Source organism: Leopardus geoffroyi, chromosome E1 (genome assembly GCF_018350155.1).
Source record: "Leopardus geoffroyi isolate Oge1 chromosome E1, O.geoffroyi_Oge1_pat1.0, whole genome shotgun sequence".
Lineage (NCBI taxonomy): Eukaryota > Metazoa > Chordata > Mammalia > Carnivora > Felidae > Leopardus > Leopardus geoffroyi.
In genome coordinates, this window is record NC_059330.1 from 17,759,558 (window position 1) to 17,774,184 (window position 14,627).

Sequence of the window (14,627 nt, forward strand, 5' to 3'; positions counted from 1 at the left end):
CTTATCAGAAGTCAAACACACCTTTTCTGGGCATTTGCAGTGGGACCTTGGAAACAGTGTTTATCAGCTGTGCTGTAGCCCTGGCCTCTGGGGCAGGAAGGACCAGCGCCTCCCAGGCCTCTCACCCTCCTCTCCTCTCCTCTCCTTCCATTGCAGTGGCTCTGTAGTGTTGTTGCGCTCCAGTGCAGCATATTGAAACATTTATCTGCTAAGCAGATGCCTTCGCATTGGGACTCTGAACAGACAGAGAAGGCTGATATTAAGCCTGTTATTGTGACTGACAGCTCAATCACCACCTCCCTGCAAACAGCTGACAAGGCACCTACACCTTCCCACTGCCCCTTATCCTGCCCCTCAGGGATTAGCTCCCAGAACTCCCTGAGCTGCTCTCCACCCCACCAGCCCCCAGCCCTAGAGGACATCAGCTGCAGTTCCTGTGCGGAAAAATCCAAGAAAGCCCCCTGCGGGACTGCCAACGGGCCAGTGAGCACAGAGGTGAAAGCCAATGGCCCACACCTCTACAGCAACCCCACCGATTCCACGGACCCCCGGCGACTTCCAGGCGCCAACACCCCCTTACCAGGCCTCTCCCACCGGCAAGGCTGGCCCCGGCCCCTCACGCCACCAGCGGCTGGGGGGCTTCAGAACCACACCGTCGGCATCATTGTGAAGACAGAGAATGCCACTGGCCCCAGCTCTTGCCCCCAGAGGAGTTTGGTTCCTGTCCCAAGCCTGCCCCCTTCCATTCCCAGCTCTTGTGCCAGCATCGAGAACACCAGCACTTTGCAAAGAAAGACTGTCCAATCACAGATAGGACCTCCGTTGACAGATTCAAGGCCACTGGGCTCACCCCCAAATGCCACCCGGGTGCTCACTCCCCCCCAAGCAGCAGGAGATGGTATCTTGGCCACAGGAGCCAACCAACGATTCTGCTCACCAGCGCCATCATCAGGTGAGTGGTGCTCAACCTGGGGGTGATTTGGAGTAGTTTCATGCTCTTTCTGGCAGTTAAACTTCAGAAAACACGTTCCTGGGCATATTTCAGAGGACTTTGATCTCGGTCTTATTTGTCCTCTCCCCACTTATGTGATAGAGGAGAAAGCATGTGTTAACTTGTCCCCCGTTTTATTGGTGGGGTTGCTTAGGCTCTGAAAGTTTAAGTGATTTCCTCTAGGTCACCTACCGAGTCAGTGGCAGGATCGGAACCACGGCTGGGTCTCCTGACTCCACCTTCCCATTTCAGGCCTAGTCTTCTGCTTGTTTTGTTCCATCACCTTAGAGGAAGGCAGCATGATCTCTGGAACCCCTGTGGCCAGCCTGAGGTTCTAGGTGATGGCCTCCGTGTTTCATGATCCACACCAGAGACCAGGTCACACCTGATCCAGATTCTCAGAGCCCCCTGGTTTGAAGGAGCTTCCATGCCAGGGAAGGCAGAGTTAGAAAGCAACACCACCTTTCAGGATAGCTGCAGAGTGGCATGCCCAAAGAGGTTGATCCGGCCCAGAAGCTCACCCTTGGGCCACTTGCAGAAAGGCGGTCCCCTACACCCATACTTGGCCTAGTGTGGACCTGCTCTCTCAGCTGTCCCCAGTCAGCACTCTGGACCTCGAGATTGCTGACCCCAGCATCTGAACCAGGTTTCAGATGCTGCTGGAACCCCCTGTGGTCTCTCCCGTCTGAACTGAAGCTGGCCTCCTAGTCAGCTGGGAGTCTCGGTAACCAGGTGACTGTGACTTCTCTGCATGGGGGCCCCTGGTCCCAGGATGGCCCCTACCCTCAGGCTCTTTTCCTGTCTCTGTTTACCTCTAAATACCAGCCTGGATAGATCTTGCACCCTGTGAGTCGAACTTCAGGAGGCAGGAAACGCAGGGGCAGGCACCACTTAGTTGAATGACTGGAGGCAGCAGGGAGGTAGTCATGGCCCAGAGAACAAAGCCACCCTACCACATTTCCCAGAGCAGTAGATTTCACTGGTTCTCCGTGCTCTGGAGACTCCTGCGTGCCCGGGTGCGTTGTCGTTCCATCTGCCCTTGCTCACCACACATTTTTAGCTCTAGGAGTTCCAGAGCCTATGGGGTGAGAATCAAGAAGGGAACATCACCTTGGGTCCGAAATCCAGACCTGTCTCGGCAGTGGGGGATTGGACCGGTGGGTTTCCCTCAGGCGACGTAAGTAACAGTCTTCCTGCTCCGTCCCCAGATGGCAAGGTCAGCCCCGGCACGTTATCCATAGGAAGCGCTTTAACCGTACCCTCTTTCCCAGCCAACTCTACTGCCATGGTGGACCTCACCAACTCATTGCGAGCATTTATGGATGTCAATGGAGGTGAGTGCGTGAGCTGCTGCTCTCCCACCAGCTGCTGCTGCGTGAAGGTGCTGTCCCTGCGCGGCATTCGAGCTCATTTCAGAAAAGGAACAGAAGGGATGCCTGACCTCCGAGGGCTGGGGATGTGGGTTAAGAAAGAAGGCTCCCTCCCACCTCTGCCTTCTCCACGTGCTTATACACAGACTCCAAGGTGAAAGAGTGGGACCAAGTTGAACCTGTGAGAAGAGAATTACTTGAGGCAGACTAAACCAGGAGGGCCTTGTTCCCAAAGTCAAAGAGAATGGAGGCAGAGCTTGACGTCTGAAGAGGGTGGGTAGCAGATCTAAGCCTCCATGTCCGACATCCAGGCCTCCTCCACAGGCAGGCAGGTGGTCTATTTTGTTCTACCTTTCTAGGACCACTTAACCTAAAATCAAGCTGCCCACTGCAAGAGGCATCTGCACAGGCTGCATTGGGGTCCATCTCACTGCAAACGGCCAGTTGAGATGCTGAGCTCTGGATCCTTAGGCCACTTTGTACTCTCGCCTGTTCGAGAAAAATCACTTGGCTAGATTTTAGGAATGCTTAACTATTTGCTCTGTGACCCTCACCTACTTCCACATTCCAATTCCTCCTCAGCTGCTTTTTTTAATCTCTCTCTTTGGTTAATAGAAATCGAGATAAATATGCTGGACGAGAAGCTGATCAAGTTTCTGGCCTTGCAGAGAATACATCAGCTTTTCCCCTCCCGGGTCCAAGCTTCACCGGGCAGTGTCGGGGCACATCCGCTGGCTTCTGGAGGGCACCACACAGAAGGTGCGCACGCACACCCCTGCCGCCGCAGCCCACCATCAGATCTCCCCTGTGCATGTGAGCGGCCGTCTCCCCTCCTGAGGAGTCTTGGCTTTGACTATCTCAGTGTTCCATGTGTGTCTTTAATGGCCTTAATAAAGCGCCGTGGTTTCTTTTCCCAGAAAGCTGGAACAAAATCGCAACCACAGCTTTCACGTCAGACTCGGGGAAGTCTGTTGTAACTTTCGTGCTCATCCGCTTTGAGACACACAAAGCAGCTACGAATGCCTTTGGGTATATGTGGTGCACTTTCTGCTGAACTACTTCCAAATATTTGGGTTACAAAGGTTTCCCAAAAGGGAATTTTTCAAGTTCAAGGTGAGAAGCAGAATAGCAGTTGATCTAGGGGCACCTGGCTGGCTCAGTCAGTAGAGCATACAACTCTTGATCTCAGGGTCAGGAGTTCCAGCCCCATGTTGGGTGTGGAGTTTACGTTAAAAATGATGATGATGACGGGGCGCCTGGGTGGCGCAGTCGGTTAAGCGTCCGACTTCAGCCAGGTCACGATCTTGCTGTCTGTGAGTTCGAGCCCCGCGTCGGGCTCTGGGCTGATGGCTCAGAGCCTGGAGCCTGTTTCCGATTCTGTGTCTCCCTCTCTCTCTGCCCCTCCCCCATTCATGCTCTGTCTCTCTCTGTCCCAAAAATAAAATAAACGTTGGAAAAAAAAAAAAAAAATTTTTAAAAAAAAAAAAAAAAATGATGATGATGATGGTAATGATAATAATAAATAAAGTAACATTTGGGCTAGTCTCCTGAAAATTTTTCCCAAGACATTAACTGCTTTGGATATTCCTTTGAGCATTAACCCTTACTGAGCCTTACTGGTTTAAATTGTGTGGTCCCCAGACCAGCAGCATCAGCATCACCTGAGAGTTTGTTGGAAACGCAGAGCTCAGGCCCCGCTTCTGACCCACAGAATCAGAATTTGCATTTTGACGGGATCTCTAGTTGATTCATATGCACATTAAAGTTCGAGAAACACTGGTCTGTGCCTACTGTTGTTTTGCTTGGCCTCCCTACAGTACATCTGGTATATCCCTGATAAACCAGTCAGCCCAGGAACTTAAAGTACTTTCATCTTTGAATTCTGTGACCACTTTCAAAGATGGTCTCTCTTACCCCGTGTTGGAAATGCTGTGGGTGGGGGGAGAGAGTGCCACCCTGAAGCAGCCCCGTGTCCAAGGTGAGTTTTTAAAGATGACTCATCCTAGTGGGATTATTTTCTCTAGACCGTGAGCCAAAGGTCCAGGTTCTGAGTTTCTGAATGATCCTGTGTCTGTGTTTGTCTTGTAGTGCAAAGAAAGGAAGTACAGGCCCGAGCTGTGTTCTACCCTCTCTTGGGTTTGGGAGGAGCTGTGAACATGTGCTATCGAACCCTCTACATCGGGACAGGTGAGCCAGCTGGGGGCGGGGCACCACATCTGTTCAGCCCTAGAAACTACCACCCCTTCCCACGGAGGCCAGGAAGGGGTGAGGGAGACCCTCCCTCGGGCCGACTGGTTTAACCCAGCAGATATCTGGGCAAGAGGGACTAAGAAAGGAGACTATCGGTTGCTTGTCTTCCCTGCCTCAAGCCCTTTTGCTTTGGGCCCAGCGTGGTATCAGGAGAGGGGAAAGTCAGCCGTGACTGCTGCTCAGTGAGGCATTTTAAACAAGCAGATAAAACCGGAGGAGAGGGCACATACTTTGTCCCTGGAGGTCTTTGAAAAAGTGATGGTGCTCACACACCCATAACCTTCAGTTAGTTCTGCATCTTGTACAGAGGGACAGTCAGATTAGCCTTTGGCCTAGAAATTTCCTTTCTTTCCAAAGATAGGATTTATGAGCCCCGCACCCCATGTTGTGCCCTCATGGAAATAACCCCCCCTCTTCAGGAGCTCACTGTTCCCTTCTGGGCAGCAGCCACATGTTCTGAAAGAGATCAGCTGGCAGGGACACCTGTTCTTCAGAAGGGGAGTGGAAAAGACGCTGGTTTTTGTTCAAATATACAAGGAAAGGGCCCTGAGCTGGTCTCCCCCTAAGGTCTTCCCGGTGCCCACCCAGAAGCTAACTCCCTGCCCCCCACCTTCCCATGCATACACCTTACCGTCTGTTCTCTGCCTGCCTTTGCCTCTACTCCTGCCACCTTACAGGAGCTGACATGGACGTGTGCCTTACAAACTATGGTCACTGTAACTACGTGTCTGGGAAACACGCCTGCATATTCTATGATGAGGTGAGGGGTGGGGAAGGGGTGGGAGAGCTCTCACAGCCTGAGGCCACTCCCAGGCACCAGGGTTTTTGTTCAGTGCCCTGGATGAGGGGAAGGGAGGTGGGAGGTCTTCTTTTCTTCGCTCGCTGTCATTCCTGGAGTAGAAGGGTCTTGGTGTGAAAGGGCATCCTGCCATGACTAACGCTCCCTAGGAGCGGTGCTACCATTTCTCCTGAGGTTGGTCACGGGCTCAGCGGGGTGGGGGGAGCCCACCCGGAAGCAGGGGAGGGGACCTGCATAGAAGGAAGCCAGGCCCTCTGTGCCAGCGAATAGCATTTCTACAGGAGTCAGGACCCAGGAGGCAGAGTAGAGCAGTGGTGGGAGAGCGAGGGGGTGAGGGCCACTAGGAAGGTAGGCTTCCCTGAGGAGGTGAGTCTTGAGCCCCATTCTAAAGAGACAGGGCAGGGGGGCTTGACTGGGGAACAAAGAGAGCTCCCCAGGTAGAGCAGCACAGCCTTCTCCATGTGTCCTCTCTCCCCTTAGCCCCAGGCCCCACGCAGCAGACCACACATCTTATCTTCCCTCCTCCTCCTCAGAATACCAAACATTATGAGCTGTTAAACTACAGTGAGCACGGGACAACGGTGGACAATGTGCTGTATTCATGTGACTTCTCTGAGAAGACCCCGCCAACCCCCCCAAGCAGTATTGTTGCCAAAGTGCAGAGTGTCATCAGTAAGTCGGAGCCTGTGGCCACGAAGCCGGCCATTTTTTCGGACGTGTTCTCTTAAGGCCCCCTCAGGGTGGGCTCTGGCTTTCTGCCGACGGCCTGCTCTCTTGCCTTCCGGGTCACATCGGCCAGGCTCTCCTTGCTCGCGGGCCCAGGGAAACCACAGAGAAGCGAGTGCTGGGCACACACCTGCCTGGGGACTTCAGACTCCCCTGGCCCTTTCCGGGTGTCCCTCGGCCCTAGTCACATAGCAGTTAGAATGGGGAGGTGCAGGGGCCCGGCGCTGGCAAACCGCCTTGGGTGGGCTGGCTGCTCACTGTTCCTGTCCCGTGACCACCCTCCTTGTTCCCAGGGCGCCGCCGGCACCAGAAACAGGATGAAGAGCCAAGTGAGGAGGCAGCCATGATGAGCTCCCAGGCCCAGGGGCCACAGCGGAGACCCTGCAACTGCAAAGCCAGCAGCTCGAGCTTGATTGGGGGCAGTGGGGCCGGCTGGGAGGGCACGGCCTTACTGCACCACGGCAGCTACATCAAGCTGGGGTGCCTGCAGTTTGTGTTCAGCATCACTGAGTTTGCGACCAAACAGCCCAAAGGCGATGCTGGCCTGCTGCAGGATGGGGTCTTGGCCGAGAAGCTGTCTCTCAAGCCCCACCAGGGCCCCATGCTGCGTTCCAACTCCGTTCCCTAGGACTGGCGGCTACCCCGTCACCCGCCCGTCCGCCCGACCCGAGACTCCTGCAATGCAAAAATGTACACAAACCAAGCCCGGGTTTTTTCTATACTCCACCGGAAACCCTCCAACTACAATCTTTGCATGAAATGAAGAAAACCTTTTGACTGTTTTTTAAAGATCCTTTTTCTTTTCTCAAGTTCTAGGGGGCATTTGCACATATATTTGTACTCGACATTTCATGGGAAAGCGGCAGACCCGAGCTGAGGAACAGCGTGGGCAGGGAGGGGAAGGCCGATGGTCTGGACACTTCCTCCAACAACAAACCGTTCCCCACCCGCCTCCTGCTCCCTCCCCCTCGCCCGCCGTTGTAAAATAATCAGAAACTTGTTCTATTTTGTGGCAGTGACAATAGTTTTATATTAAAAGAAAAAAATACAGTTTTCATACAGCAAAATCTATACAATATCATTGTTTTATTTAATATAAAGATCGCTACCCACCCGACTTCCGTGGTTCCCACCCTCCGAGTTATTTTCCCTTTCTGCAGCGGTTGCACTACAGGTAGCTACTGTGTATTATGGACAAATGAGAAATGAATTCTTTTTCTGGCTGTCCATCTATTTTATTTCAAATAAGGAAAAGTGTATTTGGATTTTGTGTAAATACATCTAGTGATGACATTTTTTCAATGTTTTTAAAAACTGTACAGTACTACATGTGGTAGAGCGTTTTCTTCAAATTGTCTATTGTAGCAAAAACGTTTTTGTCGTAAACCTGTTTCGTCTCCTTTTTTTGTTCTCTTGCCACTTCTCTCCTGTTCCTCCCACCCCTGGCTCCCTCCTCTCCCCTTCCCCCAACCCCAAGTAGTACCAATGTACATAGTAATTGTAATGTTTTAGACTTTACAGAAACTTTCCTGTATTCTGTATATAAAAAAACAAAAATACTTCAACTTATGTTTTCTGCCTGTCTGTCCTACCTGTCATCACCCTCAGAGGGGACCCTCCCCAAGATCCTGTTCCCAGTCTCAGTGAACTAGTCTTATCCCAAGACACTCAGACCCCAAGCGAAGTCAGGAGAGCAGAGGTCTTGGAGAAAAGTGAGCCCCAGATGGATGTGGGAAAATGGAGGGGTCAGGGTGCATCGGGTAGGGCAGGGCTGTCGCCTGGCTTCGTGGGCGACTTGAGAGAAGCATGTGACATGACCACATACTGCAAGAATCCAAGTGTGTGCAGGTCCCTGCTCCTGTTGACTCCAAAACCAAGATACTAAAACAGGACCTGTCAGGAGACGTCTGCATTCTGGTCTAAAAGCTTTAGCCTCGGGAGTTCCGGCTGCCTCCGATTGCACTTGTTTGCTATCGTATTTGATTCATCTCCTCTAGGAGGAGTCTGCACCTGGTTTTTATCCTTTCCCTGTCAGCCTTAGCTGGGCAGGCAGCAATTACTCGAGTTCCCTCCTCTGTGCATGGCCTTTGCTAGGACTTGGGGGTTGGGCTAGGGAACTTGATGTGAGCAATCAACAGGACAGATACGGCCCCAACCTCTTGGAGCTTAGAATCTAGTGTGGAGCAGGTTGTCAACTCAAACGTCTCTGGGGAGCATCATGAAGCAAAAGGAGAGATCCGATCCCTAGACCCAGTCGAGCCGCAACTCACGTGACTACCAAGCATAATAACTTCCCTACAATTGCAGCTTCTCATCGGAAGATGACTCAACTGTGTTACCTTAATCCTAAGGTCCTGGGAACCCTCCCATCGAACCTAGCTCCCATCCTTTTCCTCCTCTCGGACCTGACGTGAGAAACTATCCAGGACGTTTTTCCTGAAGACAGGACACAGGGATCGCCTGTGTGTCTGTCCCTCAAGGGTTCAAGGAATTGGTACTGGTTAGCAGGTCAGGACTTTGCCTTGAGGATGGAGTATGCATCCATTTTTTCCATTAATATTCCATTCCCAGCCTCTTCCTACAGCATCTGCAACTGAACCCCGAATCCCTAGTGCAGCCAAGTAGAAAACTTACCCCTGGAATCTGAGGTCTGTCCCTGGCTTCCACCTACCTGCCTTGCTTTGTCTCCACCACTCTGCTCCCCCTGCCCTGATGGGCCTCTTAAACTCTCCAAGAGCAGAAACCTGTTGTTCCGCTCAGTGTCTCCAAGGCTGACCGTACCATGGGGCACACCACACGTGTGAAACAGTGGGTGCTAAGTTGTAATGGTTTTCTCAGGCAAGTCCTTGTCCTGGCCAGGAATACCTTCATCTGTGCCTCCCTAAGCTGTCACCACCCACCGTGCTGTCAGAGTCACTTCCTCCATTGAATCAGGGAGCTTCTTTACCATTTCTACCACCTGTGAGGACTATCCCAGAGAAATTTTCTCCTGGAGGTCAGGTAACATGTTACATTTCAGTCTCTTCTTGCTTCCCGTCGGAAATGGAGGGGATGGGCGGCAGAGGCATGGAGATACAGCTAATTAAGGAGTGACTCCTAACAGCCCTGGATGGGTGGTGCCACCCTGGTCACTGTGCCATCTCTCTGGCCTCTATAGGAAGAATAAGGAAGCATTCTAGAAGCTGAGATCTGGAAATGAGGATAAGGAATTGCAGGACTTGTTTATGGAGGGAGGGCAAGGCATCCAGGGCTGGACTCTCTCTCAGACATAACAGCATTCATGTGCACATATCCCTCCAGAAGGGAAGGACTCTGCTTCGCACAGATGACACCCAGAGGGCCCCCCACACACACACACACCTTGTGAGCCCCTCCAGCAAGTCCTCAGCTAAGGGGCATGTGCACAAAGGACAGACACGTAGATGTTCATTCAAGTACACACACTGGCAGAGACTACAGAGGCTTGCACACACCTGGAGGGGCTCTTGGCCCACATGGGCACAAACACGTAAAAGGTACTTAGGCAGGCACACACCTCCAGGGTACTTCCTGGGCCTGCAAGTACACACCCACAAGGAGCTCACACACAGAGGATCCAGAGGCACACACACAACCTGAGGGGCAATCCCAGAGCCCGTGGGCACATTACACACCCACAGAGTCATTCACACGCTCAGAGTGGGTGGATTCATGTACATAGCCAGGGTGCCCCTGCACACGATCACACATCTGGAAGGAGCTCACCCAGGCACACACCTAGAGGGCGCTGCCAGGGCCCCAAAGCACACGCGCACCTAGGTGTTCCACAAGCACACACCCAGAGGACGTAGACGCATGCCTAGGGGGCGCTCGCACGGCCCACGCTCCCACGCACGCACACACACCCCTTCCCTGCCTCCCACTCGCCTCCGCCTCTGCCTCCGCCTTCTGGGAGGCTCGAGCCGGTGCGAGGCGGTTCGCCAGCCGCCGGACGGGCTCCGATCCAGGGTGGTGCGGGGCCTGTGCGGGAGCCCGGAGGCGCGGCCGGCATGGAGGCGCTGCTGCTGGGCGCGGGGTTGCTGCTGGGCGCCTACGTGCTTGTCTATTACAACCTCGTGAAGGCCCCGCCCTGCGGTGGCATAGCCAGCCTGCGCGGCCGCACGGCTGTGGTCACGGGTGAGTGCTGGAGGCCGGGCGCGCTGGTGGCGGGGAGGCCGGGCGGCGGGGTCAGCGGCCCGTCCGCCTCGGCTCAGCTAGCTACCGCCCGCCCACCGCAGGCGCCAACAGCGGCATCGGGAAGATGACGGCGCTGGAGCTGGCGCGCCGGGGAGCGCGCGTGGTGCTGGCCTGCCGGAGCCGGGAACGTGGTGAGGCGGCGGCCTTCGACCTCCGCCAGGTGAGGGGGAGAGGGTGAGCAACAAACGAACACACCCGGACACGGAGGGGGTGAACAGAGCGGCTTCCTCAACTCTGGTCGTTAAGTGCAGAAAAGAGGGTCTGCTGGTGCTCTGGCCACACAGGGAAGGGACACCAGACGAAAGCTAGGAAGTGGGCTTTTTGAAGGAAGTAATTGCTGTTCTAAGATGTTTAAGGATCGGTAAGGGTTACACTAATGAAAGACAGTAGGGAAGGGAACAGCAGAGGGAACAGCATATGCAAAGGCCCTGAGGCAAGAGAGCTGATTTGATTTAGGGGGGAAAAAAAACTGAAAGAAAAGATTTATTGAGTCTGTATGGATTTATTTAAATTTTCCACGAAATATGGAAGAAAGAGGCAAAATGAAGAGGCTGGAGCCCCTGAGCCAGGGCTAGGTTCTGGAGGCACTTCTAGATCCTATTGAGGACCTCGGATTTTATAGGATGAGCAGTGGAGATACAGTGAAGCATTGGATCTGTCAGAATAGCAGGGTGTGGACTCAGTAGGGTATGGACTGTCAGAATAGCATTTTGAAATAAAACCCTCGGTGGCTATCGGAGCCTGGACTGGAGAGGACAGGAGTGGATGAGGGGAGACCAATGAGAAGTCTGTTGCAGATTTTAGGATAAGCAATAATGGGAAGAGGGAATGCTAATAATAACAGCGAGTACTACCTACACAGTGCTGACTGGGTGCCAGGCACTGTTCTAAGCGTTTTACATCATATTAACTCATTGAATCCTCACAACTCCATGAAATAGGTATTACGTTATTCCCATTATTCAGGGAGAAACCTGAGCCCCAGAGAGGTTAATGTCACACTCTATCTAATAAAAGGCAAAGTCACAATTTGCATCCAGAGTCCACATACTTGTCCACTGCATTCTAACGCACAGGGGCAGATCTTAGTAAAAGTAGGGGGTGGACTCTCACAATTTGGTACCTGGGGAGAGGGAAGAGGAGAGAGGTGCCTGGTGACAAGCCCAGCCCTTGCTGCCCCACAGGAGAGTGGGAACAATGAGGTCATCTTCATGGCCTTGGACTTGGCCAGTCTGGCCTCCGTGCGGGCCTTTGCTACTGCCTTCCTGAGCTCTGAGCCACGGCTGGACATCCTCATCCACAATGCCGGTGAGGGGCAGCAGGTCCTGCAGGGGGGCAGAGGGTGGGCAACCGTCCCCTCCAGCCAGGCCTTACCAAGGGGCAGAGGATGTATGGAAAGGGTGCCCCCTACCGCTGTCTCACAAATGGGGACACTGAGGCCTTCGGGGATCCCTCTGGAGCAGTTGCTCATATCTAGCCCCCGCCCCAGGGATCAGTTCCTGTGGCCGGACCCACGAGCCATTTAACCTGCTGCTGCGAGTGAACCACATTGGCCCCTTCTTGCTGACACATCTACTGCTGCCGCGGCTGAAGACATGCACCCCCAGTCGCGTGGTGGTGGTATCCTCAGCCGCCCACCGGCGAGGGCACCTTGACTTCACACGCCTGGACCGCCCAGTGGTGGGCTGGCAGCAGGAGCTGCGGGCATATGCCGACAGTAAGCTGGCCAACGTGTTATTTGCCAGGGAGCTTGCCACTCAGCTTGAGGGTACTGGTGTCACCTGCTATGCGGCCCACCCAGGTAAGGCCTGGCTTTCTGACTGCTCTGCTTTGCTTTGATTCCCCCTCTCCCGTCCTCAACCCATCCTGTGCTCCCTCAGCCTCTCATTGAGCCACAGAAGCTCAGAACAGGAAGGAAGCACGGTACAAGGAGAGACCTGTTCCTTGCTGATCTTGGAAGGAGGCTCTCCTTGTCTGGGTTCTTCCTCTCACACCACTAATTTGGATGCTGACTCCTGGGTAGGGTATGGCAATGAATAAAACCCAGGTTCTCACCCCAAGAACCCATCCATATGACTGAACTCAGCATATGATGATGGTGATGATGATGATGATGATGATAATGATAGCTAATAATTATTCATTCGTTCAAAAAGCATTTACTGAGTACCTACTATGTACCAGGCATTAATCTTGGTGCTGGGAATAGAGCAGTGAACTTAAAACAAAGACCCTTTCCTTGTAGAATTTACATTCTAGTTTGGGGAGGGGGAGACTGCTAATAAATAAATATTTACAATGACAGGTGATGATAAAGTGCCATGGGAAGGATAAAGCACAGTGACGGGGATATGAAATGACAGGAGGTGCTGCTTTTTCTGCGGCAGGCAAGGAAGAGGTATCACTGAAAAGGTGACATTTGAGTAGAGGCCTGAAGGAGATGAACCAACCATGTGGCTTTCGGGGGAGAAGAGTATAAAGAACAGACTGATAGCAAGTGCAAAGGCCCTGAGGCAGAAGTGCCTGGTATGCTTGAGAAAGAACAAGAAGCCCCATGTGGCTGGAACAAAGTGAGAGGAGGAGAGTGACAAGAGATGAGGTAGAGAGATGGGCTGGGTCATCCAGGGTCTAGAAGTCCACTGTAAGCATTTCAGCTTTTAGTCTGAGTGACTTAACTAATGAATAAAACCCATCTCTGCCTTACAGAACAGATCACAGGATAACAAGATCTGTCCTACGCATTTTACCATACTGCATTTTATTTTATTTTTTATTTTTTCAGAGAGAGCGTACGAGCAGGCGAGAGGGGCAGAGGGAGAAAGGGAGAGAATCTTAAGTAGGCTCCACGCTCAGCACAGAGCCTGATGCAGGGCTTGATGCCACGACCCTGGGATCATGACCTAAGCCAAAATCAAGAGGTGGACACTCAACCAACTAAGCCACCCGGAAACCCCTCCCATACTACATTTTAGATGGTCTTTGCCTAAGGCTCACTAGTAATTATAATAGTGACAGTAATAATCATAACTAACATTTATCAAGCTTTTATTACACTCCACATCTCTAATGTCCAAAACAGTGGCTGGTCTACCATAGGTGTTAGTTAATATATGTTTGCTGGCTAAACAAAGGAGCGGGACTTGAGCTAGGAAAAAAGATGTCTCCTCAGGCAGGGGACACAGCATGAAGAAACTGGGGCATGAGGAGGTACAGGAGTTTAGATGGAGAGGAGGAAGCTTGCTGTCGAAATGAGTGAGGTCACCCTGTGGGGGCCCTGAATGCCCACCAAATACTCTCCTGGTTTCCCTGGAACTGGACTCCATTCCCCACTCCCTTGTAGCCTCGTTCTTAGTGCTCTTCTCCTGGGTCCTCACCCACTCCTGCCTTTCTTCCCGTCCACAGGGCCTGTGAACTCAGAGCTATTCCTGCGCCACGTTCCTGGATGGCTGAGCCCACTTCTGCGCCCACTGGCTTGGCTGGTGCTGCGGACGCCAAGAGGGGGTGCCCAGACACCCCTGTACTGCGCTCTACAGGAGGGCATTGAACCTCTCAGTGGGAGATATTTTGCCAATTGCCATGTAGAGGAGGTGCCCCCAGCCGCCCGGGATGATCGTGCGGCCCACCGGCTGTGGGAGGCCAGTAAAAGGCTGGCAGGGCTTGGGCCTGGCCAGGATGCCGAACCTCATGAAGACCCCCAGCCTGAGGACCCAGGGACCCCATCTTCCCGGAGCAGCCCCCTCTCTGAGGAGCCCACAGTTTCTGAACCCCATCCCATCCCTCACAATTCACCAGACTTGTCTAAGGTCACACACCGAATTCAGGTTAAAACTGAACCTGAGCCCTAAATCTCCTAATCCCCAGGCTGGGGTGCTTTCCATGGCACTTGGTGGCCCTTGAAAACCTGAACTGCATTCCAGGCCACGCCTTGGGCACTGAGGGGTTTGCAGGTTTTACCCCCATGGTTCCTTTCTGGAGCTTCAAGTTGTGTTCTTCTGAGCGGCTCTTTTCCTGGTGGAAGGAAATCATGGGCGATGATTTCTTCCTGAGAATAACAATAATCCCAGATTGAGAGGTGAGGGTGGGGGCGTGGTTAATGTGCCAGACATTGCTTCTCAAGAATTTGAATTCCCTGTTTCTGGTCCCCACTCTGGATGATGCTGATCGGCTCTGGATGAGGACGTGGGGGGTTGTGATTTGATGCACTGCCAACACGGAGATTGACTGAACTTGGGTCCGTTGCAACCAGGTAGCCAGGTAGTTAAGTGACCCCCATTTG

At 53.0% G+C, this 14,627-nt stretch overlaps 2 protein-coding genes across 3 annotated transcripts in view; both read left to right on the plus strand.

Moving 5' to 3' along the window:
- The window catches only part of PHF12 (PHD finger protein 12), a 41,574-nt gene extending 33,873 nt beyond the window's left edge, over nucleotides 1-7,701 (plus strand). The window contains exons 9-15 of the mRNA XM_045487878.1: nucleotides 157-952; nucleotides 2,200-2,325; nucleotides 2,977-3,120; nucleotides 4,450-4,548; nucleotides 5,289-5,371; nucleotides 5,944-6,082; nucleotides 6,430-7,701. Of these exons, the coding sequence (XP_045343834.1) occupies nucleotides 157-952; nucleotides 2,200-2,325; nucleotides 2,977-3,120; nucleotides 4,450-4,548; nucleotides 5,289-5,371; nucleotides 5,944-6,082; nucleotides 6,430-6,764 (1,722 nt within the window). The 3' untranslated portion in view covers nucleotides 6,765-7,701. The remainder of the gene's footprint in view (nucleotides 1-156; nucleotides 953-2,199; nucleotides 2,326-2,976; nucleotides 3,121-4,449; nucleotides 4,549-5,288; nucleotides 5,372-5,943; nucleotides 6,083-6,429) is intronic.
- A 2,303-nt stretch (nucleotides 7,702-10,004) lies between these two features.
- DHRS13 (dehydrogenase/reductase 13) lies at nucleotides 10,005-14,485 on the plus strand. Of its 2 annotated transcripts, none has more exons than XM_045487889.1 (5): nucleotides 10,005-10,291; nucleotides 10,393-10,511; nucleotides 11,536-11,659; nucleotides 11,829-12,152; nucleotides 13,754-14,485. In XM_045487889.1, exons 1-5 carry the CDS (start codon nucleotides 10,165-10,167, stop codon nucleotides 14,194-14,196), a joined length of 1,137 nt encoding a protein of 378 aa, XP_045343845.1. In that variant the 5' UTR covers nucleotides 10,005-10,164; the 3' UTR covers nucleotides 14,197-14,485. The 2 variants fall into 2 exon arrangements, with proteins under 2 accessions (XP_045343845.1, XP_045343846.1); XM_045487890.1 differs by having other exon boundaries at nucleotides 10,009-10,291; nucleotides 11,841-12,152.
- The last annotated feature ends 142 nt before the right edge of the window (nucleotides 14,486-14,627 follow it).

What these genes read in the sequence shown, in the direction of transcription:
- DHRS13 (XM_045487889.1), top strand. Translation starts at nt 10,165, where the DNA reads ATGGAGGCGCTGCTGCTGGGCGCGGGGTTGCTGCTGGGCGCCTACGTG. An exon ending in CGGCCTTCGACCTCCGCCAG is followed by an intron (nt 10,512 to 11,535) that starts GTGAGGGGGAGA and finishes GCTGCCCCACAG; the next exon opens with GAGAGTGGGAACAATGAGGT. An exon ending in CATCCTCATCCACAATGCCG is followed by an intron (nt 11,660 to 11,828) that starts GTGAGGGGCAGC and finishes GCTCATATCTAG; the next exon opens with CCCCCGCCCCAGGGATCAGT.